This window comes from Fistularia commersonii, chromosome 4 (assembly GCF_037954325.1).
Source record: "Fistularia commersonii isolate RoL2024-O1a breed Wild chromosome 4, RoL_Fcom_v1.0, whole genome shotgun sequence".
NCBI classification, from domain to species: Eukaryota; Metazoa; Chordata; class Actinopteri; order Syngnathiformes; family Fistulariidae; genus Fistularia; species Fistularia commersonii.
This window is the reverse complement of record NC_141287.1, coordinates 18,344,105-18,369,813: the sequence shown is the minus strand read 5'-3', so window position 1 is coordinate 18,369,813 and position 25,709 is coordinate 18,344,105. Positions and strand designations below refer to the sequence as shown.

General features: G+C 43.0%; 2 protein-coding genes across 2 annotated transcripts; one reads left to right on the top strand and one right to left on the bottom strand.

The window, feature by feature from the left end:
* Positions 1-2,991: 2,991 nt before the first annotated feature.
* Positions 2,992-6,466, top strand: dlx1a (distal-less homeobox 1a). Its single transcript, XM_086145748.1, has 4 exons — positions 2,992-3,420; positions 4,359-4,954; positions 5,324-5,523; positions 6,186-6,466. Exons 2-4 carry the CDS (start codon positions 4,642-4,644, stop codon positions 6,435-6,437), a joined length of 765 nt encoding a protein of 254 aa, XP_086001874.1. The 5' UTR covers positions 2,992-3,420; positions 4,359-4,641; the 3' UTR covers positions 6,438-6,466.
* A 4,874-nt stretch (positions 6,467-11,340) lies between these two features.
* dlx2a (distal-less homeobox 2a) lies at positions 11,341-12,989 on the bottom strand. Its single transcript, XM_086145746.1, has 3 exons — positions 12,523-12,989; positions 12,079-12,263; positions 11,341-11,812 (listed from the first exon to the last, which is right to left on the bottom strand). Exons 1-3 carry the CDS (start codon positions 12,839-12,841, stop codon positions 11,486-11,488), a joined length of 831 nt encoding a protein of 276 aa, XP_086001872.1. The 5' UTR covers positions 12,842-12,989; the 3' UTR covers positions 11,341-11,485.
* Positions 12,990-25,709: the final 12,720 nt, after the last annotated feature.

Genomic DNA, 25,709 nt, shown 5'->3' with positions numbered 1-25,709 from the left:
ACACACACACACTCTCTCCAACACACCGTCTTATAGGCATATATCGATTTTTATGCTTCACCTCGCTCGCATCACTTCACACCGGAGTTTATCAAATTTCACCGTCACGTTTCTCTTAAATTGATTTTCTGATCAGTTGGCGATCCGACGCCCAGATCTTTGCTTAACAGGCCGGATTTGGTAACGCGAAGCGTCACTGTGACACTAGTTTCTCGTACAGTTAAGCTGAATTAAGTAAAAGCTATGTTTTTCAAAGTCCTTTTCTCCCCGGCTCTCACTCAGGTAATTGGTCATTTTGCAGCCAATTTCAGGCATGTTGGATGCTTGCTGCCATGGTCTGACCCCTGCTGCTGCTGTAATGGGGACAGCATTTCTACCAGTTCACCGGAGGCTTTTCCACACTGTGACCCCGGCTTTCTGAGGAGAAAGCAGCTCCGAATATAAAATGGGGGTGTGTAGGGGAAAGTAAGGGGCGGCTGAGGGGCACTGGGGTGGGGGTGGGGGGGGGTGAAATGTGACTTTTCAGCTCAGCTTTAAGTCCTATTACGCATGCGTTCATGATAGGCAGCCTCTCATCAGCTGTAATTTTAATAGGCATGTCGGGGGGAATGAGGAAAGCCTTTTTTGTGATCAATAATCATCAGCAGGTTTGCAAGCAGGATGAGAGAAAAAAAAACAAAACAAATAACAATTTTATGCAGGATTGAACGCCACATTCACGGTGTGTTTTCTTCCTGTCATCACCCTCCGCAGCGGATATGAGTCTCGGCGTTTTGGGTGAAGCCTTCCTGGAGTGATGTGATGCAGGAGCTCTCATCATCGCTGCCTGAAAGGTGAAGAAAACAATTGTTACCTTCCTGCAGAGCAAAAATCCAAAACTCAACACTTTTAATTATTCTGTAATTTGCTTCCCTTGAAAAACTCTTGTGATAATTTTCTCCCGCTCACGAACCAATCCAACTTTTTATTGCGCATCAATATGCAACAAAAACAGGAACAAAAGACTCCGATTTGAACCTGCTGTCACTGCAAAACCGACTGATCGGGCTTTTATTAAACAAAGAACAGCTTATTTTGCAATTACAGGATGAGGAGAAAATTAGAATCAGTTTCATTAGAGAAAAATTTCAGGACCAAAATTAGCTTATGACGAATGATTTTTAAAAGAAAATGACCATGAGGATTATCCCCCCCCCCTCCGTGTACACACAAACACACATGCAATTTAATAATTCAAATCATGATTCGTATGATTTATAATTCATATCATCATCATTAATAATAATGAAAACAATCATTATTATATTATTTAGCATTTTTAGTATTATTTACATTGGCTACCAGTACACCAACGAGCCACACAACAACTAAAGTAATAATAATAATAACAACAATGATAATAATAAAAATAAATGAAAAAAATAGGCATATTTCATTGTTTAAATTCACATCCATTTGTGATACAAGAGCATTGCAAATATGACCGCAAACTAAAGAATAAATTCCCTGCAACTGACAAAAGTTGTAATCTTCAGCCTGTCCTTCCTCCTCATCCTCATCCGTAATGCAATCAATGAAACACCAGAACAACCCTGCTCCACAGACATGACGCCTCATTTTAAAGTTTCCATATGAAACCAGTAAAACAAATTCAATTCGCATCTTGACGCCACGTTGAGGATAAAAACACGCGGGATCCGGTTAATTGCGGTGCGTTCACTGACGCTCCGAAATTGTCGGAACGCGGCGAGTAAAATACACACGACAAAAAAAAAAGAAAAAAGAAAAAAAGGAAAAATTATTGTCACGTTATTCGTTTGGAAATAAACCTCTCGTGTGATGAGGATTTGCGGGTCTGGATTCGTGTGATGTGGTATTTTATTATTGTCATTTTAAAGTTTGTCATTGAGGTGGATGACAGAGGAGCTGCAGGGCCTCCTGTCTGCGCTGCCATTCCGTTCAAGGGTGGGTTGGCATGGCTGGGAGAAAAAAAAAGGGATGGTGGTGGGTGGTTGGGTGGGTTTTTGGGGGGTTCTATCACCGGACTGAGATTAAATCCGTGACTTTTTTTTTTACCTCTCGACTATCCCACCTTCCCAGCCCCCCCCCTTGTCTCTCCCACCTCTGCACACTCGCCCTCAGGTGAAGAGAAGTAGGTGTTAAAACCCCCTCAGCCACGGAGATACTTACTCCTAATGAGGCCTGCCTCCACGCACGGAGGACTTTTTTTTATTTATTTTATATTTAGTGCTGGAGGGGGGGGGTATGTACCCACCCACCACTACCTGGCTCCTGCCACATAGAAGAATCACTTTTTGTATTTTTAGAAATAAACGAATTGCTCATATTATCACCCGCCTGTCAAAGTGTATTTGTGTGTGTGTGTGTGTGTGTGTGTGTGTGTGTGTGTGTGTGTGTGTGTGTGTGTAAGGGGGGGTTAATCCCTGAGGTTGCATCTGCTTTTTTTTTCCTTTCTATTAATTTCATCTCGATGCCTCTTCACCCAGAGATTACATTATCGTTAACAACATCAACAACAACAACAACCCAAAAAAAAAAGAAAAGAAAGAAAAGGCGTCTTATTATGGTCGATTAGTGGTATTATTTTGCATTTTACCACAAATTCTCCCCTCTGTTCTGTTAATGGCCTCTCTCGGCAGCAGCGTTGAGTTTGCGGATACTATAATCGTGGGAAAAATAATGACAGTTATCAGTCGCACCCACCAAGTACCCATAAAAATCTGTCCTCTGTTCTGGAAGATGATAATTATTGGTTGTACCGCCATTATCATTTTCGTTGCTGATAGAGGGAAATCTTGAAGCATTTTTTTCTCACCCCCTCCCAAAGTAATTCCAGAGAAATCATTTCAAATTGGCCTATTTTCAGGGGGGGACAAGAGACCGGTTTTCGTTATATTTTCTCAGAAATCTTTAAATCCCGGCGTCCGCGGGCTTCCTGGCACACTGTGGCACACCGCTCCGCGCCGACAGCACGCAGATCACACTTTTTCTTTTCACTTTTTTTTTCTTTTTTCTTTTCACACCCACCCCACCACCACCAACAACAACAACAACCCCCCCCCCCTTTTTTTTTTGCAACCTGCAGGCCCTGCTCGGCGTTGAATGATGTAATTGCGCCGATAATCACAGCGACGGAATTCGAGCGCCTTCAATTTTGCGGCTCAGGTGGAGATGCAGGAGCCGCCGCGGAGGGAGCGGCGCCTCGGCCGCTCACACGCACCGGAGCCGCCGCGGCGCGCTGACGAGACCCGGCCCGACGGAGAGCCACCGCCCCCCCTGCTCTTCTTCCTCTTCTTCTTCTTCTTTTTCTCCATCCTGCGCCAAACGCACCCCGCGGACGCTCCTCGGCTCCGGATGGCGCGGATTTCTCCGCTGCTTTTCCATCACATGATCTCTTAAGTAAGTCATTTTTTTAATTTTCTTATCTCAATCAAGGGTTACACATGCATCCATGCATTTTTTTTTATTATTATTATTTGTATTCATTTTTTGGGTGGGTGGAGGTTCATAAAGCTGCAACCCGAGAAGAAGACAAATGTTTGGCAAGCGGTTGGAATCTGTTAAATGAAATGTCCGAGTGGGTGTGGGAGTGGGTGGGGGGTCATTCTTCATGTGTGAGGCATGGCCTGCAACATAATCCTCCCACCCACACACCCGCGCCTCGCATCCACATCCACGCAGATCAGAGGTGTCACAGTGTTTGACTCCACGAACGAGAGACGCGCACAATGCAAGCCGCGCTACCTTGAGATTCCAACCAGGAAAATGATGATTACATAGAATTTAATTCCGAATTACACATATAATATGCATATATATTTTTTCTTTTTTTTTTGTTATGATAAACAGGCCCACCTGAAGCATGCCCCCCCCACACACACTGCTGTCACGTGTCACAGAGTGTTAAATACATGACTAATTACACATCTACTAATTAAACAACCAGTCTTATGCTGATGCACTTTCCTGCAGCCGCTTGCTTTAATCAAAACAACACACACACACGCAAATGCTTCAATCACACTCGATCAGCGGACACACACACACACACACACACGCAGCAGCAGCAGCAGCTATAAGGAGGCTGCAAAAAAAAAAAACAAACAAAAAAAAAAAGTATTTTAACTCTATTCTAGCGAGCGTGTGACAATTTGATTTCGGCTTTTTTAAAAGAAAGCGGGTTTGATTCGGTTGTATATATGTGTGAATATGTGACGTCAGCAAAGAATAACAATGATGGTGATAATAATAATGAGGAGGAGGAGGATGATGATTATGATGAAGATGATGTTGACATGGGAGATGCTAAGGGTTGGATGGGCTTCCTTGACTCGCAGGTTCTTCGGACCCAGCCCCAGCGGCGCCAATCGGATTCCCTTTTGGAGCGAGTGGACCAATCAGCGAGCGTCTTCGATGAATATTCATGAGTCCGAGATTCAAACCTTTGAGCGAGTTTGTCTTGGTTCACAGCATCATACCTAGGACTTTTCACAGGCACAAACTGCATTTTCTTATGAATGGAAGGAGGAAAAATCTCTTCTGCTTAAATTGGGACTCTCTCTTCGCGGAGACCATAGAGGGGCAACAACAAAAGCCGGAGGAGGGGATCCGCCAGAAGAGATGACAATGACTACAATCCCAGAGAGTCTTAATAGCCCTGCCTCAGGAAAAACCGTTTTCATGGAGTTTGGACCCCCGAGTCAACAAATGTCGCCGTCCTCCATGTCTCACGGACACTACCCCATGCACTGTTTACATTCTGCAGGCCATGCCCAGCACGACGGCTACAGCCCGGCCTCGTCCTTCCCCCGCTCCCTGGCTTACCCCTACGTCAACTCGGTCGGCGGCCACTCGGCCAGCCCGTACCTCAGCTCGGTGCAGACCTACCAGAGCAGCGCGGCGGCTCTCACGCAGACGCGCCTGGAAGACGCGGGTAAGTTGTCCGGCTTCTGCCTTCTTCCGGGATCGCGTGGCGTGCGTGCGTGCGTGCGCGTGCGCGCGTGTGCGAGGACGAGCCCAGATGTCGGCTCGGTAATTATTTATTGCGTAACGCTATAAACAATGTTTGCAATTAAGGGTAATTATACTCAAAGTACAGCCCGTAAAAAAAAAAAAAAAACTTGGGAGCGCTCGTCTCCCCGCGCCGCACTGCCACCGGCATCTCCGTCTCCCTGCCTCTCACCAGCGACCCCCTTTACGCACACTATTTGTCCTTTTTATTTATCTTAATTTTATTTATTTATTTATTTATTTATCAATGTATTATTATTATCATCATCATCATCATCATTTCCTCCCGCAGCGCCAGAAGCGGGGAAAAACGCAGTGGTGGAAGGCGGTGAGGTTCGATTCAACGGCAAAGGGAAAAAGATCCGGAAGCCGCGGACCATCTACTCCAGTTTACAGCTGCAAGCCCTGAATAGGAGATTCCAGCAGACCCAGTACCTGGCGCTGCCGGAGAGAGCGGAGCTGGCTGCCTCCCTGGGCCTCACCCAGACACAGGCCAGTCCCCACACCTACTACCGTTACTTAGACTTGGATAGACTTTTTTTTTTTTAATTTATTTGTCATTTCTATGGACATCAAAATAACATTTTAGATGCAACGGCTCAGAGCACAGCAGGAATATTGACGGACACAAACTAGAAATGGAATTTGGAAATGACGATTCTATTCTATTCTATTCTATTCTATTCTATTCTATTCTATTCTATTCTATTCTATTCTATTCTGTACAAAAGGATAATGCATGTATAAAAAATGTGTGTAAACCATAGTTAAAAGCAAATATATTTCCAAGTCCAATTAGAGAGCTAGACTACTACTACTACTATTATTATTATTATTTTTATTATTATTTTTATTATTATTATTATTATTATTAGTAGTAGTAGTAGTAGTAGTAGTAGTAGTAGTACTAGTAGTAGTACTAGTAGTAGTAGTATTATCCATCCATCCATCTTCTGCCGCTTATCCTGCACTCAGGGTCACCAGGGATGCTGAAGGCTAATATTGTTACTATTATCATTATTATTATTATTATTATTATTATTATTACTATTACTATTATTATTATTATTGCTGTTGTTGTTGTTGTTGTTGTATTCTGCACTAGGTATCCTACTTGCGTTATTTCTAACGTTATTTCTTCTCCACCCCTGCAGGTGAAGATCTGGTTCCAGAACAAGCGCTCCAAGTTCAAGAAGCTGATGAAACAAGGCGGCGGCGCCATCGACACGAACGCTTTGGCGGGCGGCCGTGGACTGTCGAGCGGCTCGCCCACGGTGGCGCCGGTGTGGAGCTCCCCGAGCGCCGTCAAGACGTCGGCGGGGACCGCGGGCTCCTACATCCCCAGCTACACGTCGTGGTACCCCACGGCGCACCAGGAGTCTATGCAACAGTCGCAGCTGATGTGAAGCGTGGACCCCCCACCCACCCACCCACTCCCACACCCCACATCCCACACCCTACACACACACACACACACACACACACACACACACACACACATAGACATCTGCACCCCCTCATCCGCCACCCTTGCCCCACGAAGCCGCGTACGCCCGGGGACGATGGAATGGGGGCACTCGTGACGCACAAAGCACGCGTGGGGCGCAAGGCGCTCACGTCGGAAAGCGTGAAGACGAGTTAGATGGGGGAAGCAGAAAGAGGAGGAAAAATATAAATGAAAAGACTGGAATGGCACAAGGGCGTGATGTCCGTGGCGCGTCTGCGTGGAAGCAGACAGACGGACCCCCCCTGTTTTTGGCTGCTGTTGGTCACTTTTATGTCTATTATTATTATTTTCTTTTTTTAAATCATACGTGAGACAATTCTGTTAGTTGTTTGTAAGAAAATAGTCCCCAGAAATGACCAAAAACGTCGATCCGCATTGAGAACAGAGAAAAGGGGGCCACCGGGGTGTCCCTGAACCAAATAATTATCCCACAGATTTTTTTTTTAATTTCCTTTTCTGCAAAGCCTCAAATCTGTTGTGTATGTTTATTATTTAACTTAAATTATTCTGTGTTATTTTTTATGTGTGTGTGTGTGTGTGTGTGTGTGTGTGTGTGTGTGTGTGTGTGTGTGTGAGTGTGAGTTTGAGTGTGAGTGTGTGTGAGTGCAAGCAAAGCTTTTTTTGTGCCCCGATATTATGTGAAAATGTAAAAGGCCTGACGATTTGCTGCTTTCAAAAGAAAAGAAAAAAAAAGAAAAGAAAATACCCATCCCGGGGGCGAGCAGCTCATCTGTCACTGTATTTTGTAGATATTTTTCAGATTTGTTTTGTGCTGTACTGGATACGCTGTGAAACAGGGTTCTTTTTATTATTTTTTTTTCTGTATTCGTCCGGATGTGTTTAGTCCAAAATAGGAAAAAAATATGATATTTAGTTTTGTATCGATCACTTTTAATTTATTTATCGGTTTCTGAAGTTTATGTACAAATTGTGCAAAATTTTCAAAAGCAGTAAAATAATGATTTTAATTATGTCAAGGGAGGAAAGGTGTCTCATTCTGCTCCTGTCCGATTTATCAACGCATTCAACGTGCGTTTCGCTAATCGGACATTTGGAAATCTGATTTTTTTTAAAAGCACATCCTTTTGGACACTCGACATCTCTTGATTGTGATTTAAACGGTGGGAAATCCGGATTAACCCTCGACGTTTATCTGCTTTTCTTAAAAAAAAAAGAAAGAAAGATAATTCTATCACCAATGAAAGCGATCAATGTTGCGCGTAAATGGAATGAATGGCGCAGGTGCTGCGCAGGACGCAAATTATCCGAAATGAACACTTAATTGACCTTTCCCAGGTTCTCCTCATTCTTTTTTTAAGTTTTATATTACTGATAAAAAATAATGAAAGGGAAAAAAATAAATAAAGGCCCATTTTCTGATTTTACAACACTTCTAGAAAACAACGATGTGAAAGGTGTTTTGACGCGGGCGTTTCCGGTCCGTGGAGCCGTCGTTACATTTCACTTCCGGGGTAAAAAAATAATAATAATAATGCGGGAATTAACAGAGAAAAAAAATAAACAGCCGTTTTTTTTATCTTTAAAAAGTGCCTTCCGTTATAAATAAATAAAAAAATGTATTAAAATTATTTCCACTGCGTTATTTATAAAAAAAAAAAAAACATGTCACAACTCGTGCGAGAGAATGGGAAGCAAACTCAACGATAAAAGAATTTTAAATAAAAGAAAAAAAAAAAATATATATATATATATATATATATAAAATGTGACTATACGGGGGAGTCAAGAGGGGACTCCTTCTCGCCGGTCATCGTTAAGATTCACGGCACATCCTGCCGGTCCACGGTGACACGCCGACCCGGCCCGCGTTTCCACGCCATTAGTGGCGTGCGCGGATTGGACGGCCGTGCGCGCATTAATCCGGACACCTCTCGGCCTGAGAGCAGCCGCAGCTGCACATCCGGGAGGGTCAGCTTTATTTCTGTCCTCTCCCAGCCGTAATTACAGTCATTTCGCCCCTTATTTATTCTAATGCAGTTTCCCCGTCTCTGAGGTAATTATCAGCCTTTTTTCCCTCCCTACCCTCTTCTTCCTCCTCCTCGTCTTCTTTTCTTTCGTTGGCGCGGAGGATCTATTTTTTTTTTCGACGCTGACAAAAGAGATAGTGCCCCTCAAAGAAATTCACTACTGCGGAAGTTAAAAAAAATAATAAAAAAAAATAAAATCGAAATAGGTGAACTACTATTCCGTGCGCGTACGCGCGCGCGCCAAATTGCCCGCAGGTGTGTGGCCCCGCGTCTTGGGAGTCGTCAATGCAAAGAGGCTTACACAAAAAATACACACACACACACACGTGTACAGGCAAACACGCACACAATGTGAGTGTAATGAGGACACGACGGATGAATGGGTGAATGAACGCGCGTCTCTCCTCTTCCTCACCTTTTAATCGCGGGAGCGCGCAATCGGCCCCGCGCACGAGTTAAAGATGCTTACTATAGCAGAGGCTGCAGGACACACACACACACACACACACACATACGCTCCATCTATCTATCTGTATATACGTATGCATATATAATAAATTGAAATAAAAGGACCCACCTGGGAGATGGAAGCAGCGTGAAGGCAGATGAGCAGCAACATCTTGCATGCAACACACACATTCATGCACACTCACACACACACACACACACATACACTGGCAGCATATCCGCCCCAGGCGCGCTTTAAATCCCGCAAAAAACGCGCTCCGCGTGTGCCGTCCCCGGCAGCAGAGTTGGCGACTGGAAAATCGTCCGCTTTATTCCCCGCTCTTTATATCCGATGGAGAAAGAAAGGGAGGAAAAAAAATGTGGATTATTAGCATAAATGTTTACTCCTCATTACGCTGATGACATTGTGCACTCGAGGTCTTAGTAATCTTTGGGGGGAAATTATGAGTATTTTTTTTAAATCCAAAGCAGCAGTTACCGCGCAATTCAGGCTAATTCTGCGTGGGCTCCACACGGATATAATTACCGCCGAGTCAAGATGCTGGGCTAAAAACTATGCATTGATATTCCCATTTATTATGTACATATCCAACTTTGACAATGTTGATGCGTGAGATAGCGGGGAAATTGTCTTGAGTAAAAATTACACCCCATATTAGGACATCTAAAATTGCGCAGAATTATGTCGTAATTGCAGGCTTTCAGATTTGAAAGCCGGAATGCTGAAACCGGAGCAAATGTGGATGAAATTACAGATCAGGGTATAAATTAGGATATGGCATTTTACAAGTTGCAGAGATAGAGAGAGTGGGAGAGAGACAGAGAAGGAGAGAAAGAGAGAGAGGGGGGTAGAGGAGGAGGGGGAAAAAAATCAAAATAAATAAAAACAACTGAAATCCATGAATGGAGTTGTAAGAAATAGTTTTATTGTTATTTAAAAACAAACAAAAAAGGGAGATGGGATATTCAAGGCCTTTTCTCGTTCTGATCCTGGTTCTGCACATGTCTTCTCGATTTGTCCCGAGATTTGATCCCGTCAGCCTCCATCACCCAAACACACAGGGCGAAGTGTGTGTGTGTGTGTGTGTGTGTGTGTGTGTGTGTGTGTGTGTGTGTGTGTGTGTGTGTGTGTGTGACGGCTCTATTTATTATTCATAATAAATGTGCAGTTGTAACATATATGCCAGATTAAACTGGATTTGACTGGATTCTGGACGCGTGCCCGCGTAGATTCTGGAAAGAGAGAGAATGTAGGTCAACCTCCCTGTCTTGGGAGATCAGAGACGTGAGAAATGTTTCCATGATGTTGTGGCTCCGGGCGCTCCTGGTTTCTGGCTCCTCTCTCCTCCTCTTGTTAAGCCCGACTTCATAAAACGTCTGGAAAGCGTCTCTGTGACTCCACGCAGTCTGAGGAACCCGTGATCCTTCTCTCTCTCGCTCTCTCTCTCACACACACACACACACACACACACAGTTACCCACCCCCTGCACCAACTTTGCCATTTCATATGCCGGCGAACCTGGAAGTGAAGAAATGTGATAAAACCAGTTGAGCTTCCGCCCCAAAGCATTTGCAACACACTACAAGAGAAGTTGCGTGTGTGTTTGTGAGTGTGTGTGCGTCATGCAGCGTTTGACCCAAATCCAATGGAATACTTTTTTTCCCCGCCCAGAGATGATAATACACACCCTGCAGGGGTTACTTTCTATCTTGCAGCCAGGGAAGAAACGAGAGGAAGCGCGCATGTGCACAGAAAACATTTTTATTTAAATAACGTTTGGCCATATATATGAATCACTGCTAAAAATAAATAAGACAAAAAAGTGTGATACAGGTAAATCAGAGAGCAGGACGATCAGTAGCTTACGATGGATAATGGATTTGTACCAATAGCCTAAAAAACAAAAACAAAAACAAAAATACCCACGTGATATAAAAAAAACCTTGCGTTAAAATATTTACAAACGTGGACGCGCTCATCCCTTCATTCTGCTCAAACCCGGGTTCAATGAAAGGGTGACGGTAAAAGCACAACATCATGAGGTCATGTGGAAAAAGGCACGTTACAGTTTACTTGTGCTACATCGGTGACAGGTTTTCCTGCGGTTCGCTGTGTGTGTGTGTATTCTTTTTCTTCCCTTTTTTTATTTTCTTAAATGCATTTTTTGCAGGAATTGGCAACAACAACAAAAAAAAAAAGTGACGTCCGTGTAAAAAGGAGGCTGAGATTTGCTTTGGGGTTAATTAGTGGTTCGTTCATCCCTCCGAATAAAGAAAAAAAATAAATAAATACAAAAATAAGTGTAGAAATCTGTGTCTACTGCGAGGTCCGTGGGCCCGTCCGGCTCCGTGGGTTAAAGCCTGCGCGTAAAGTTGGCGCGGCGCACACGAGGTCTGTAAAAGAAAGGTATCGGGATGTTTGTTTGTTTTTTTGTTTTTCACCAGCATTGTTGTTGATTTTTTTTTTTTATCCCCCACTTTCTTTTCACATCAGAATATCGTCCCGGCGCTGATGGCGGAGTTGTGGTGATGCTGGACCAGGGGAGGCTGCAGATGCGTGGCAGAGTTCGTGGCTGAGTACCAGGAGTAGTTGGCCAGGAAGGAAGCCGGCGCGCTGGTGCTGGGGGGGCTGCTGCTCTGAGGTAAAGCCGGGTTCACGCCGTTCATCCTCGGAGTCTGTGGAAAGTCCCACGCTGTGGTCGGCGGGGACGCGCAGGGGGGGGACTCGCTGGTCGCGACGTGTTGTTCCGGGGGGATTTCTCCACTTTTCCACAGCTTCTTAAACTTGGAACGCCGGTTCTGGAACCAGATTTTAACCTGGATCGGGGATTCAATAATAAATTAAACGTTAAAAATTTTTTTTTTTTGGACATGGATCTGTGCCTGTACATTCCCACGCTGGATACTGACGTTTGAGACTCCCTTTCTTGTTATTTATACAACAGAAAAGAGATGTGGAAAATACAAACTCCGCTTTTATTCGGGTTCAGATATAGATACAGATGTTGTTGCAAACACGACGCTCCAGATTTTGTCGAAAAATTGCGAGAAAGGGTGTGTAATGCGTGGGTATGTGAGCCCACCTGTGTCTGCGTCAGGCCCAGGGAGGCGGCCAGCTCGGCCCGCTCCGGGAGCGCCAAATACTGCGTCTTCTGAAACCTCCGCTGCAGGGCGGCCAGTTGGAAGCTGGAATAGATGGTTCGAGGTTTCCTGACCTTCTTTGGTTTTCCATTAACCATCCGGATCTCTGGCTCGCTCTCCTCTTTCTCTGAACGGACACATTCAAACGCGGGAAAAAGATGACGGACACCGTACTGTCAGATTTCACGAGATCTATTGCACGGATTCAACATGTATAATACACTTTTTTTTTTTAATTTGCTACCTATCAGTGAGGAAACACGGTATCCAGACTTGTACACACGACAATAAACACTTTGAATTTACGCGTAGTATTTTGCGCCATCATGGCGGACCAGACGATTCCACCGAGTATGCGTAATTCCCCCACGCCGCTCTGGTCTCACCTGTGTCGGCCGGAGTGGGCGAAGAGCCGGGTCCGTAGGAGCTGTAGGCACCGTAAGACGAATTGAAGCCCAAATCGTAGGACTTGGCGTTGTAGGACACCGAGCTGGGCGCGCTACCGTGGTACTGGAAGGAGCCGAGCTGGCCGAACGGGGAGCCAGCGCAGTGGCCGGGCTGCGGGCTGTGGTAGTAGTTGCTGTCCGTGGCCGTGGACACCGGCAGCGTGGGGGACTCCTGCGACTTGTGCAAGCTGTGGTAATTGCTAGAGGTAATCTGGTTCGAGTGCATATCAGTGTTCAGGTTCTCGAAAACCCCGGTCATCTTGGTGCGGACGCGGTGCGCTTTTACGCGCAAAAAAAAACCACAAAGCAAAAAAAAAAGAAAAGTCCAAAAGCTCCCAAAAAAAAAAAAATCGCCAAAAAACGTCGAGGTTTAAAATGAAGAGGAAGGCTCTTTTTTGTGTCCACACGAGTCGAAGCGCATCCCCAGAGTGAAGTGAGGAGGAGGAGGAGGGGGGGGTTTAAAAAATAAAAATAAAAAAATTAGACCCGAGGGTGTGTCCCTCTCGCGGCGGCCTGCGATTCTCTGCCACGGTCCTGCGTGGGAGCGCGTTTATGAGCGAGCGAGAGGGAGAGCCGCCGAGTCTGAGGCGACCAATGAATATGGGCTTAGGAGACTTGACTACCCACCCTCCCGACCCCCCACACCCACACCCACACCCACTCCCCCCGCCCCCCCCCCCCGCCACCATTTGCTCTGCAGCCTAGAGTTTCACATCGAGCATCTCAAAAGGCTCAGACCGGAGGTTCCGATCCGGTCCGGCCCGGGATTCGGTCCCTTCCTGCGAACCCCACGCCGAGTGACAATCTAAAAAAAAAAAAAAAAACACGATGCTGAAGATTTAAATCAATTGATATCCGCACAAAATGGCTTTTATGGCCAAATGTGTAATGTGATTTCTTTTATTCCGTTCCTCAAGTTTTTATTCCAATAACATCGATTGTTTATTCATCATTTGTTAAAAAAAAAAAAGAAATGTTAAATGAGTGAAAAAAGGGAGATAAATAGAGGAAAGATGAAGTGGTTGAAAAGGGAAAATGAAAGCTGGAGCGCCTCCCGGTGTTGGAAGCTGTGAATACTTAATGTGCCGTGTTTTCACTGAAGTGAACGCGCCAGGGTGTCTTTGGCGTGAACCTCCCTCCAAAACTGGATGTGTAGACGTTCAAAAATCGGATTCGCAATTCGATCAGGTTTCTAGCTAAACCCTCTTGGCGTTTTTTCATTTTACGTTGATTTTTTAAATTACTTTTTAACCACATTTCCATATGGCGATGTGGCCGGATATCTGTTTTTGCCACAAGGTGACAGCATTTCTCCTTTATCAGTGCGAACGACTGACCGCGTGTGTTCCACCGTCTGAAAGACTGCTTTGTTTTTTGTTTGTAATTGTGTATTCCAATGACTGCACTCCTACTCCAGGTCATTTGTCTCACATACATGTTGGTCCAGCCAAGTATTAGGATTGGACACATCCACACACGCAATCTCTATTGATGGTTGAAGCATCAACAAAAAAAAAAGATGACTCAGACAGCTACTAATTGTTGTTATTATTCTTTTACAACAACAATAATGATATTTCTATTTTCTATCTGCATTCTCCTCAACTGGCTCTCTCTCCATGCTCTCTCTACGCTCTCCTGCTCGGGTTCTTTCCTTGTTCTCCATCTCCCCTTGCATTGGTTCTGTCCATGTTCCTCCACCTAGCAACCATATCTCAAGACCATTAGAAGCGATGCAAAGACCAGGGATTGTAACACCAAGTCCATTCATTGACTTTCAATATTCATATTCAAAATAATATATACAACATTATTATTATTATTAATTTTATTAACCTCCTCACAGGTGTAGAGGTTAGTCCTACTCTCATTATCATGGGCAGCAGAGAGCTCCAGAACCTACAGGCCCATATCCCAGGGATCCGTGTTTGAAGAAGGTGCACCTTGGCTGGGCTGGGCGGCCTGGCTGACCCCCCCACCAAATAACAATAATAATAATAATAACTTGTTTTCTTTTACATGGGATGCTTATCATTTTTACTGTTGATCACCAAATAATAATAATAATAATGATAATTGCAGATGTGGACGATGTGAATGAACGCTGGTGCATGTCCATGATCAGCTTAAAAATCAGAAACAACCACAAAATATTGTCAATTATGACTTGTTTTCTTTTACATGTGATGCTTATCATTTTTACTGTTGATCACCAAATAATAATAATAATAATAATAATAATAATAATAATGATAATTGCAGATGTGGATGATGTGAATGAACGCTGGTGCATGTCCATGATTAGCTTAAAAATCAGAAACAACCACAAAATATTGTCAATTATGACTTGTTTTCTTTTACATGTGATGCTTATCATTTTTACTGTTGATCACCAAATAATAATAATAATAATAATAATAATGATAATTGCAGATGTGGATGATGTGAATGAACGCTGGTGCATGTCCATGATCAGCTTAAAAATCAGAAACAACCACAAAATATTGTCAATTATCACTTGTTTTTTTTTTACATGTGACGTTTATCATTTTTACTGTTGATTACCAAATAGTAATAATAATAATAATAATAATGATGATAATTACAGATGTGGATGATGTGAATGAAGGCTGGTGCATGTCCACGATCAGCTTAAAAATTGGAAACAACAACAACAACATATCCTCAATTATGACTTGTTTTTTTTTTACATCTGACGTTTATCATTTTTACTGTTGATCTTGAAAGTTGACCATATTCCACCTGCGAGCAGGTATACATTATTTTGATCAGTATCGTCATTATTTAGACCCTTTTATTGGAGCCTTGGTGCAAAATACACTTCCTGTCTCGGCCCAGGTGTCGTTGAGTGTCTCGGACCAGACAAAGACTCCATTCTATTCTATCTGAATTCACTCACATCTCGTGTATGCCCCGCATATTTAACATTAAAACTAGCGAGGGTATTCTGCATATTCTCCGGCATCTCTATGGAGAGATGGCCCCCCCTTACCCCCATCTCCCGTGCAGGGAGCCCGGCCCCATTGTTTTCCCTGAAAAGCACAGCTCCCCGCTCGGCCCAGTAAGGCTACATGTCACTGCTCGTTAGCGGATCTCAGTCCCCGCATTCATCCGCCGGAGCCACAATGAGCCCGATTTCTCCAAGCTGGAGTCACATGGAAGGCTGAAACCCACCAGTTACTGTAATTAATTATTCTTGTAGTTGACAATGGGTGTTGTATGAGTAATTATCTTCCCCATTCAGGAAGCTTCTTCACAATGGTTCATTTGATGAGGTGGTTTGATCAAATCTGAAAGTGCATTTTTTTAACATTCCACATTCTGCAGGTTGAGAAGTGATTCATGGTCATTTTCTTTTTTTTTTAATGTTAAAAAAATCCCCTCAATTGTTCGCGCTGGTGTGTTTAAATTTACGCCATGGAAAAGCGTGACATGGATTTTATAGGAAACCAACTGAATATTCAACCAGGACTTTCCACAGTGTTTGTGACATCACAAATCCTACTCGCCATCGCAAAAAATGTTTTCATAGAGAGGGAAGGAAGAAGGCTGAAGCAAGACAGAATACATGTGCGTGAGTGAGAGGGACCCAAGTAGTACAGTGAGGTTTCAGGGAATGGAGATAAAGAGGGTGGAGGAATTTAAGCACTTAAGGTCAAGGAGAAGAGGCGAGGAACGGGAAAAGTGTCAAGTGTGAGTATTAGCCAGAAATGAAAAGAAACGTGTAGAAGACAGAGGTGAGAGCAGCCTCGTTGCTCCGTTCTGAGGAAAAGGCGGGGAAACAAAGCTGGAGGCGGCAGAGATGAAGACGTCTTCAACAGGGATCAGGAATGAGTCAATGTGGGATGATCTGGATGTAAAGCCAGGCTTAAAAGGTTTGGACGCGCGCACAGGAGGGAGGGGGACGATCTCGAGTGAAGGATGCTGAATTGGAAGTGTCACTAAGAAAAGGATGCCGAGAGTAAGGTTAGATTGGGAGCAGCTGAAAGGAAAAGAAGAGGAAGTCTTTGCCACCATCCATGAGAAAAACAGGCTTCTCGGGTCAAATCCTGCACAAGAATCAACGCGTTCAGTGAAACTCGACCGGGGTAACAAGCCAAACAGGACATGAATGTTTGTGATTCACGCCAGTCCGACGTGATCCTGTGTTTCACAAGTTAAAATGCCTGAAAGAAGAAGAAGGCAGTTACTATGGAAAATGCAAAGGTCATCAGTTTTGCGTGTTTTGTTGTTTCTTTTTTTAGCTCTGTCTCTTTCACAATGCCTTCCCATGTCTCCTCGCCGTCGACGGCCCTTTCGGGACGCGGCTCGAAGATTCTCATGATATCACATCGAAGATCTTACTCTCCCTTTCCTCCCGCTGATAGTCAAGAGACCGTGTTCGATACGTGTGCGACCGAATCCCAGACGCCGTGTGGATTGTGTTCCCCTCTATCCTCGATAATACCAGCGTATTTTGCTTTTGCCGCGGAGCAGCTGGTGCAGTAGGGCTTCCAAATGTTCACTGACATGAAAATGATGCTAGAAGACAGGACACATTCCAAACTCCCATTTGTACTGAGGCTTCTCTTGCCCCGAGTTTTTCTTTATTTTTTTTTATTAATTTCAAATTAAACACCAGAATATAACTATTAACTGAACGTGTTTTCTTTGGGTTTATCTTGTTTCTCCTGTGTAGAATATATACAACAGAAGGGCATGTTTTTAATCTGACATGAATTATTTATCCCCTTTATACATATAAGCCCATCCATTATTCAATATGGCTTTGAGCATCAGACAATACGGACAGAAATTAAGAAGATGATGATATTCAAACACAATATGCTGTGTCCCCCAGAAAAATTACAAGTAACTCTACTTCAATTTTTTAGATTGTGCCTTCTGATTTTTTTTTTTTTTAGTGTGTGTGAGGGGGTCCATTAATATTTCTAGATAACTGTAATATAAATTAGATTTTTGCTTTGCTTATTTGTATTTATTTGGGATCTTTCTAAAGTTGTGTACAGATTGATTTGAGTAATTTCTTCATTATTTAAAGTTGCAATTACCACACCATTTGACATGAAAAATACCCATCATGCAATATTTCAGTGAGATAATATTACATGAACACCGTTTTCCTAAATTTTAAATGTAACTGAGTGTAAAACACATAAGTCGCAACTTTTTTTTTTTATATCCAGCATGATTGAGGCTTCTGAGGTTCACTGAGAAAAACAAGACGTTCAGACAAATTGAAAGGAAATTGTCATTAAACTAGTGTTTTTTAATTGTTTTCACATTTATTTCATATGTATATATTCTTTCGATAAAAAAAATAAAAGTTTCTTCTAAATGAAATGTTCAAATTGTACAGGAAGAGGAGAAAATGATGGAAGGACTGATTAGAAAAAAAGGATGACAAGTTTCCCCGGAACAATTTCTCTTTCTTTTCTTTCTGTTACGACACGCAACGTATCTGACGGATCTGAAAAAAGCGTCAACATTGATTAAGACATTTTCAAGCATTGTGTTCGTAAAAGGTTATCCTGAGTAGCTGCAGTGTATTGCAATTATCCCGGAGCCCCTTTTACGCAGCACCGGTTGATTGGAGCCTCCGCTGCATTTTCGTCCAAAAGTTGAACGTAGGAAACCCGACTGGAGCAGCTGCGGAAAAGTATTGACTCTGCGTTACAAGAAAACCAGGTGCACCAAACTGGAAGTTGTTGTGCAATTGAGCGACCTTGACGTGCCGAGGAGATATCGAGGATCGGTTATTTCATTTCTTTTTTTTTTAGTTTTGGGGTTCAAAAGAACATAAAAGATCTTCAATGACCGACCGCCTGTCCCAGTCAATGGATGAGGTCATAGAAATAGTTATAACACAGACATCTGATCTTTAAGGCACTTTATATGGAGACCATATTTTTTTTTTTTGCCATTTTTTTCCCCCTTGTCAATCACAGGGCCACATATAGAGACTCTCTTCTTCTCACACCATTTAGACATACATGCCAAAGTGTCCTAGGGCAAGACGCTCCCGATGGCCTGGTTAGTGTCTCGGTGTGTGTGTGTGTGTGTGTGTGTGTGTGTGTGTGTGTGAGCGACTTATGAATTGCTTTGAAACCCAAAGCAACATATAAGTTGAGATCATTTACCGCTGCGACAGTCAGTCTGAAAAGAGAAATCGGCTTGTACTCCAACGTGAATTATCTTCAAAGAAGAGATTACGGATCCAAAATTGGGTTTCAGACGGATTGGTGAGTCATCGTAAGAAAAAAAAAAAGAAAAAACACATTATGTATTGTTCACTTTCTTACAAGAAGTTATTTTTAATGATTATAATGAGTCCTAACCATGATAATCTTGTACTGAAAATTGATATCATGGTAAAGCGGCGCAGGAGACCCCCGCCGACCCGCCAATGCAATTTCGGTTTAATGACGCCGGAGGAGGTTTGAGGTTTATGGTTGTATTTTGTGTGTTTCATAGCCGATGAAGCACAAGTTTATCAGAGAACGAGCGAGAAATGTTCTTCGCTTCGTACGATCCGGTAAAGGTACGAAGACTCACGTGTTTTTCGTGAAGTACTTTAATTAGGGCAGAGAAGTCGTGCCTCCAGTTCAGCGCGGCAATTTGGATTTTTCCTGCTCGAATCTCCTGCTGTGGTCATTCATCACCTTGGTAACTCGAACTATTGGTCAAATCACATTACCGCAACCTTGTGCTTAAATACCTCCATCTGATGCTTCCCAGAAAATGAAACAGTAGGTGGTCAGTGTGTTTTTTCAGAGCCTGTTTAGGTTTGCATGAGCTTCACCTCCACAGGATTTATCTACCAAATGTTTCTTGACCTCTGTTCTGCTGCTCTCCGGACACAAGTGCACTTGGAAGCATTCAGCGGGGTGTTGATGATGAAGCCTGTGCTTCCTCGTGGTGGCTTTTGCTCCAAAGGGAAGATATTTTTAACAACAAAGGTGGGCTATAACAATTGAGAGGAAATGTTCAGCTCTGGGTTTGTTGCAAACGCTGAGGAAAAGGTTTGATTGTCCGCTTCAAGGCTCTCTATTTTTCGTTATTTGGGATTGACTATTTTGGATTAATTGATATTGGAAAAGATCAAATTTTGATATTTCCAATGCTGATTTTGAGGATACAAAAACAACGTCTCTACTTTTCTATGTTGACATCTATCATCTCCTGATAAAACTGCAATAATCCAACTTATATGGCGCTTAACATTTAAAAACCAATTCACATGCATCGATTGGTGGCAGAGCCGCCAAACAAAAGCGCTAACCAAGCAGTCTCTGGAGACACTTTGACAGAAAGATCCAGGAATTGAACCGCCAACTTTCCGATTGGTGACGCCCGCTCAATCGATGGAGCCACAACCGTCCTGATAAGAATAAGAAAACAGAGGCTCTTTCTTTATGTCGCTCAATTAAAGGGTGTGAGAATAAGAAATGTCCCAAAGCAGATAGAAGATAAATCGTGCTTGTAATGTAATGATAACGCATCCGGGTACTTCTTCACGGTAAAGAAATATTCATTGTACCACTTTTGGAGACAAATGAGCGCCCTGAATTCCCTGTGTCGTCCGCATGGCCGGCCTGAGAAAGAATTCATCGGGGTCTGCGAGGTCCCGCTCTCTTCATTGTTGATTCGGGGGCACACCCCCCACCCGGGAGCCATAAATGGAGGCGCTCCTTTGTGCGAGGGGAGTGGAGCAGATTTACTGTGGACGGTCTCCCTACAAAGGACCGTGCCACTGTCACAACAGGGCCGAGATCAGCTGCTGCCGCGGTCACACAGTGAAATTTAACGCCGCGTTTCACAGTCGCTGATGCAGACGCGCCTCCGACGCCACGGCCTCCGACCCGCTGCGTGTGAGACCGCCGCCCAGATTTCCGCTGAAATCAACGCACACATGATTCACTTTTTATTCTTAAACTTCACGATCACCCAAATGAAAACGATCTCCTGTCTTTTTCTTTTATATTCATCTGTCTATTTCAGGGATCGCATTAGAAAAGTCTGCGCTGAAACTAAATTCAGCCGAAACATTTTTAGGCGTTCATTAATTTTGCTTGAATTCTTTTGGAATTGATACTAATAACATCCATCTGTCTTGACATTAGATAGCGTTTTGTAATGTAATTTGATGGCTTAAGCAGCTTGCTGGCACGCTGCCCGTGCCAACTGTATTTCCTCGCCTCTTCAAAACATTTAGGGCTTGGTTTCCTTCCCAGCTACAGAGAGTTCATTAGTGTGAAATTCAAGTGGCACTTTAGTGTCATTGGGGATTAAAGTTCCACAGCTTCAAGAAAAGTATCGTAATAAAAAAAAAAAAAAAAAAAAAAACAGAAACGTGCACACGTCTTCAGCTAATTTAACAATTAGAAAAAAAAAAAAATTTCAAAAGAAAAATAAAAAAATCGAATTCTTGACCCGCAATGTGATACCGGGGGGCGCCGACATTTAACAAGTTGCTGTTCATTTTGTTCCGGCAAACGCTCAACTAATCTGCGAAGAATGGCGTCGTGACCTGTAGGGGTTCACCTGCTCCACCTGCACCGTCTCTCCAGTTACCGCCGTCCCCATGACCCCTGCACAATATGAGGCCGGGGGAGCTTCGCCTCCTCCGACAGCTCAGGTTACCCCCACCAGCCCGGGGCAACAGGGCACATAAAAGTGCTGTTTGTGTGGTCGGTTGAGCCCAGGTAGGGGAACCTCATCCATCTTTTCACCCGTGGGGACACACAGGGGCGGCTCGTATCAACACGCCGTTTAAAAGGGACCCACGCCTGGGAGGACGAATAGGCATAAATATGCTGTACTGTTAGAAAAGCACAAAGAATTATTTCTTTAAAGATGGCAATTTCTAACAGATTTAAATCCAGAGACGCCAACATTGTTTTACTAGCAAAATATATGCTGAGTGGGGATGTACAGAGGTTGCTCGTATTAATTTTGGCTTTCTGCTTGTGTTAATTTTCACTTGGTGCGGTCCGAAGGCCACATTTTTTGCTTTTTTGTTTTGCTTTTTTATCTGCCACCTTTGAATATTTTAACAAGTATTTCAATCGAAATTGAATTTAGAAACTTAATTTTTCCTTTTTAATTTTTTTTCCAAAATAATGTGGCTCGGTACATTTATATTATTATTCATGATTTTAAAATTGAAATAAAATGCCAAAAAATTGAAATATTTATGTGGCAATTTTCATTTTTTTCACCAAGTTAGCCCGCACATAGAAAATAAATAAGTTTAATATTGAATTTAGTAGCTTATTTTTTCCTTTTAAATATTTTTCCCTTTAATTTTTTTCCAAAATAATGTCAGTCGATACATTTATATTATTATTAATAATTTTAAAATTGAAATAAAATGCCATAAAATTTAAATGTTCAAATTGCAGTTTTCCTTTTGTTCCCCAAGTTGGCCCGCACATAAAAATTAAATAAGAAATGTGGCTCGCCAGTCAAAATAATTGCTCACCCCTGGTATATATGGTAATAATGCCACATTGTGCGGCTTTTGAGTGCAATTTCCAGTCCAAGGGAAACAAAGGCACTGATGCTGGTCTTAACACTTTTCCAAAGAACGAGTAAAGAAGGAAGGAGTGGGAAATTTCTTGTGGACGCGCACAACTTTCGAAGGATCCGCAGCTGTTTTCTCGCTGTTTTATTGATGAATTTAGCCAAGCTAAGCTAAAAGCCGTGCCTAAAATTTTCTTTCACAAGCAAACAAAAGTCCTCAAGAAACTACTAAAGGCTGCTCGAAGAAACGCCACAGGCTGGATGTTCTCCTGTGCGAATGTCAGCAACCTGGAACTGCAGAACTAGCATCTGATAACCAAAGAGCGGGCGGCGGCGCGGTCACGGAGGAAGCTTTCAGTCAGCACGGCGGTCCGCAAGTCTACAGTGAACGGCCGTTGACAACAAGCGGAGTTCCTTGCAGAAGCCGGTCCCCCTCGGTTAACATAGTAACGCAGACTTTGGTCTTCATTTTGAAGCTCATTTTGACTTCTTATCCTCCACGCTCACGTCTCTCTCGGGTTCAGATGGGAAGGGTTGCACGGATGAAAGGGTAAAATGAACGTAAGCGTGCTAAGAGCTAACTTTGTGACATCACTACCACAATGGTAGTGACCAAAAATACAATCTTATAAAAATGAAGATATGTTGAGAGATTTTAAGATTGTTTTATGTAGTCGATACAAGTATTGATCAAATATGACGATAAGATATAGGTCAATACGGATGTTTTCAAGGCTCTAAGTTTTTCACATTTTAATTGATCATACTTTATCAAACCACAATGTATAGCAGAGGGGTTAAGCTGCTACTTCCTTGTAAGTATACAGAGATAATAAATAACACTTGAGATAAGACAGGATGGTACGGTTTCAAAGTAAATGTAAGTGAAGTAAGTGAATTCATTTGCTTCTGACTAATGTGAGACTTAGGTGTCATGTAATATTTATTAGTTCCATAGCTGATGACCGACAGTGGGAGCAAAATCCTTTTTAGGCATCAGCGTTTGAGACGGTCCGAAAAACCAAATTGCAAAATGTTGGTAAAATTGAGAGGGGACAGCTTAATCGATGTAAATCTGATTTCTAGGGCAAATCATTTCCACAGAGACGGCGGTGTGTTCCGATCCTCAACAGCCAGCCGGAGTTTCTGCCAGTGTCTAAGAGGTCATTACATCAGTGAAAAGACTTGTAATGCATGTGTCACCGATCCCCACATCAACAGAGATGCCATTCACATATTTCGCATTAGAGCCTCCCATTTGGTGCAATTAGGAATATGGTAACCCCCCTGCCTGCTGACACACACACTGGCACACACTCAGGGCTGCCCAACTGAGACAATAGCCCACATTGTGACGTGGCGTGTTGTGTGGATGTGGCTCAGGCGGGTTCAAACAGCAGCAGTCGATACAGTGAGCTCTGACAAATCTTAAAGTTGACAGTTTGCAAACGCGTTTATTTAAAAACCTGGCATTGGAGGAGAGAGTGACATAAATCGTAATCCACAAAATTGTGTTTATTACTTATTAATCGGGATGCACAAGCAGATGTTATTGATGAAAGCACGTATTAATAATTAATACACTTTGTCTTGTCTCGAAAAAATCACCCTCAAGACGCCAATGATGTGACCGTTCAAATCACGGCGGTGATATTTCGGAGGACGCCGCTTCTGAGTGAGACTCTCAGCATAGAGACGCTCCTCGTCTGACCGATCCCGGGAGGTTTGTTTGTCCAGCTGACGTGACTTGTTGTTTACCTTTTTTTCTCACAACTAGAATAGAAACCTTTAAGAGTTACGGGACCAACAAACCCCCCTTCAATGTAGCAGGGTATTCTTATTTTTTTCAAATATTCTTTAAAAACAAAGAAATAAGGAGACAAGAAATATGTAAAATTCCAAAGGATAAGATACAATGGAAAACAAGAACTCAAGTCAATCACGTTTGTGTTTATGTGCAATATTTTCAGTCGCATTTCAGTGTGCATGTGTGTACATATACATATAATATACTTTTTATTTTTTTATTTATTTTTTTGATCAGCAAGTGTGGAAGGTGAAGGGCCCTTTAGGCACATCTCACTGAAATCCAAAATCCCAAGTAATTCCCGCTCAGGACTTTCCAGAGATTTCCTGTGTACTTTAACCCTCAATGTGAATGAGGAGATTAGAAAAAAAAAAAAAAACAAAACAGGAAGGACGCCAGTGAAGGGATCTCATTTCCCAGAATGGGCCAACATGTAAAGGTGTGACACGATAACATTGTACAATCATTTATGACAAGATTCTGATTAAGCCAATTCTTTCCTGTGACCTTTGTTGATCAGCTTTGGTTTGAATTGAACCCAATTCTCTGTATCCTCTTCCCTCACACTAACTTATTTCATTTCCTTAGCTCCATTTTACCGATATATTCACCATCTCCGTCTGGCTTTTCTGACCCTCTCTCCAAAACATCTAATGTGTGCTGATTCAACTTTATTGTCATTATACATATAAGGAAACGGAATTACGAAATGCAGTTAGCATTTAATCAGAAGTGCAAAAAGCAGAAGTTTGTATGTGCAGTTTTTACAGAAAAATGCAGTATTTACAGAATAAATGCAATTTTCTTTTTTCTTTCTTTTTTTTTTTTACAGCTAGTGCAAGTAGATAGGTGGATAAGATATGAGCCGAATATGTACTGCTAGTGCGAGTATGGTGGATCTTTGTTATGTGCAGATTATGTGATTAACAGACAAAAATTTACTGTAGGGCTTTATTCAGGAAAAACACCCGGTTGACGGGAAAACGTCCATTTAATAAGCAATAGGTGTTGTCGGCCACAGCCACGCCACACAAGTCTGCAATACAACTCTGTTCCAGGTAAAAAACCTTGCACCCCAAACCACATCCACAAAATTCCCAGCAACCGCAAAATCACACAGAAAACAAGCATCAAACCCCAACATTCACAACTCGCTACAAGACAGACGGAACTATAAACATCCAGATGTCTTATTAGGATAAGGCAGGAATCCCCATGGACCATGATGTTTGCGGATGACATTGTGATCTGTAGTGAGAGCAGACAACAGGTAGAGGAAAATCTAGAGAGGTGGAGGTATGCTCTGGAAAGGAGAGGAATGAAAGTTAGTCGCAGCAAAACAGAATATATGTGTGTGAATTAGAGGAACTCGGGTGGAACGGTGAGGCTACAGGGAGTGGAGATCAAGAAGCTGGAGGATTTCAGGTACTTAGGGTCTACAGTCCAGAGCGACGGAGAGTGTGGAAAAGAGGTGAAGAGACGGGTCCAAGCAGGTTGGAATGGGTGGAGAAAAGTGTCAGGGGTTCTATGTGATAAAAGACTTTCAGCCAGAATAAAAGGAAAGGTGTACAAGACAGTGGTGAGACCAGCGATGATGTATGGACTAGAAACTGTTACAATGACCAAAAGACAGCAGGCAGAACTAGAGGTTGCAGATATGAGGATGTTGAGGTTCTCTTTGGGAGTGACCAGGATGGATAGGATCAGGAATGAGTCTATTAGAGGAACAGCACATGTTCGATGTTTTGGAGAGAAGGTCAGAGAAGTAAAGCTG

Excerpts from the sequence above, each read along its gene's own strand:
- dlx1a (XM_086145748.1), top strand. The coding sequence starts at position 4,642 with ATGACAATGACTACAATCCCAGAGAGTCTTAATAGCCCTGCCTCAGGA. Across the intron at positions 4,955-5,323 it reads GACGCGCCTGGAAGACGCGG|CGCCAGAAGCGGGGAAAAAC; the intron begins GTAAGTTGTCCG and ends TTCCTCCCGCAG. Across the intron at positions 5,524-6,185 it reads TGGGCCTCACCCAGACACAG|GTGAAGATCTGGTTCCAGAA; the intron begins GCCAGTCCCCAC and ends CCACCCCTGCAG.
- dlx2a (XM_086145746.1), bottom strand. The coding sequence starts at position 12,841 with ATGACCGGGGTTTTCGAGAACCTGAACACTGATATGCACTCGAACCAG. Across the intron at positions 12,264-12,522 it reads GCCCACTCCGGCCGACACAG|AGAAAGAGGAGAGCGAGCCA; the intron begins GTGAGACCAGAG and ends GTGTCCGTTCAG. Across the intron at positions 11,813-12,078 it reads TGGGCCTGACGCAGACACAG|GTTAAAATCTGGTTCCAGAA; the intron begins GTGGGCTCACAT and ends TCCCCGATCCAG.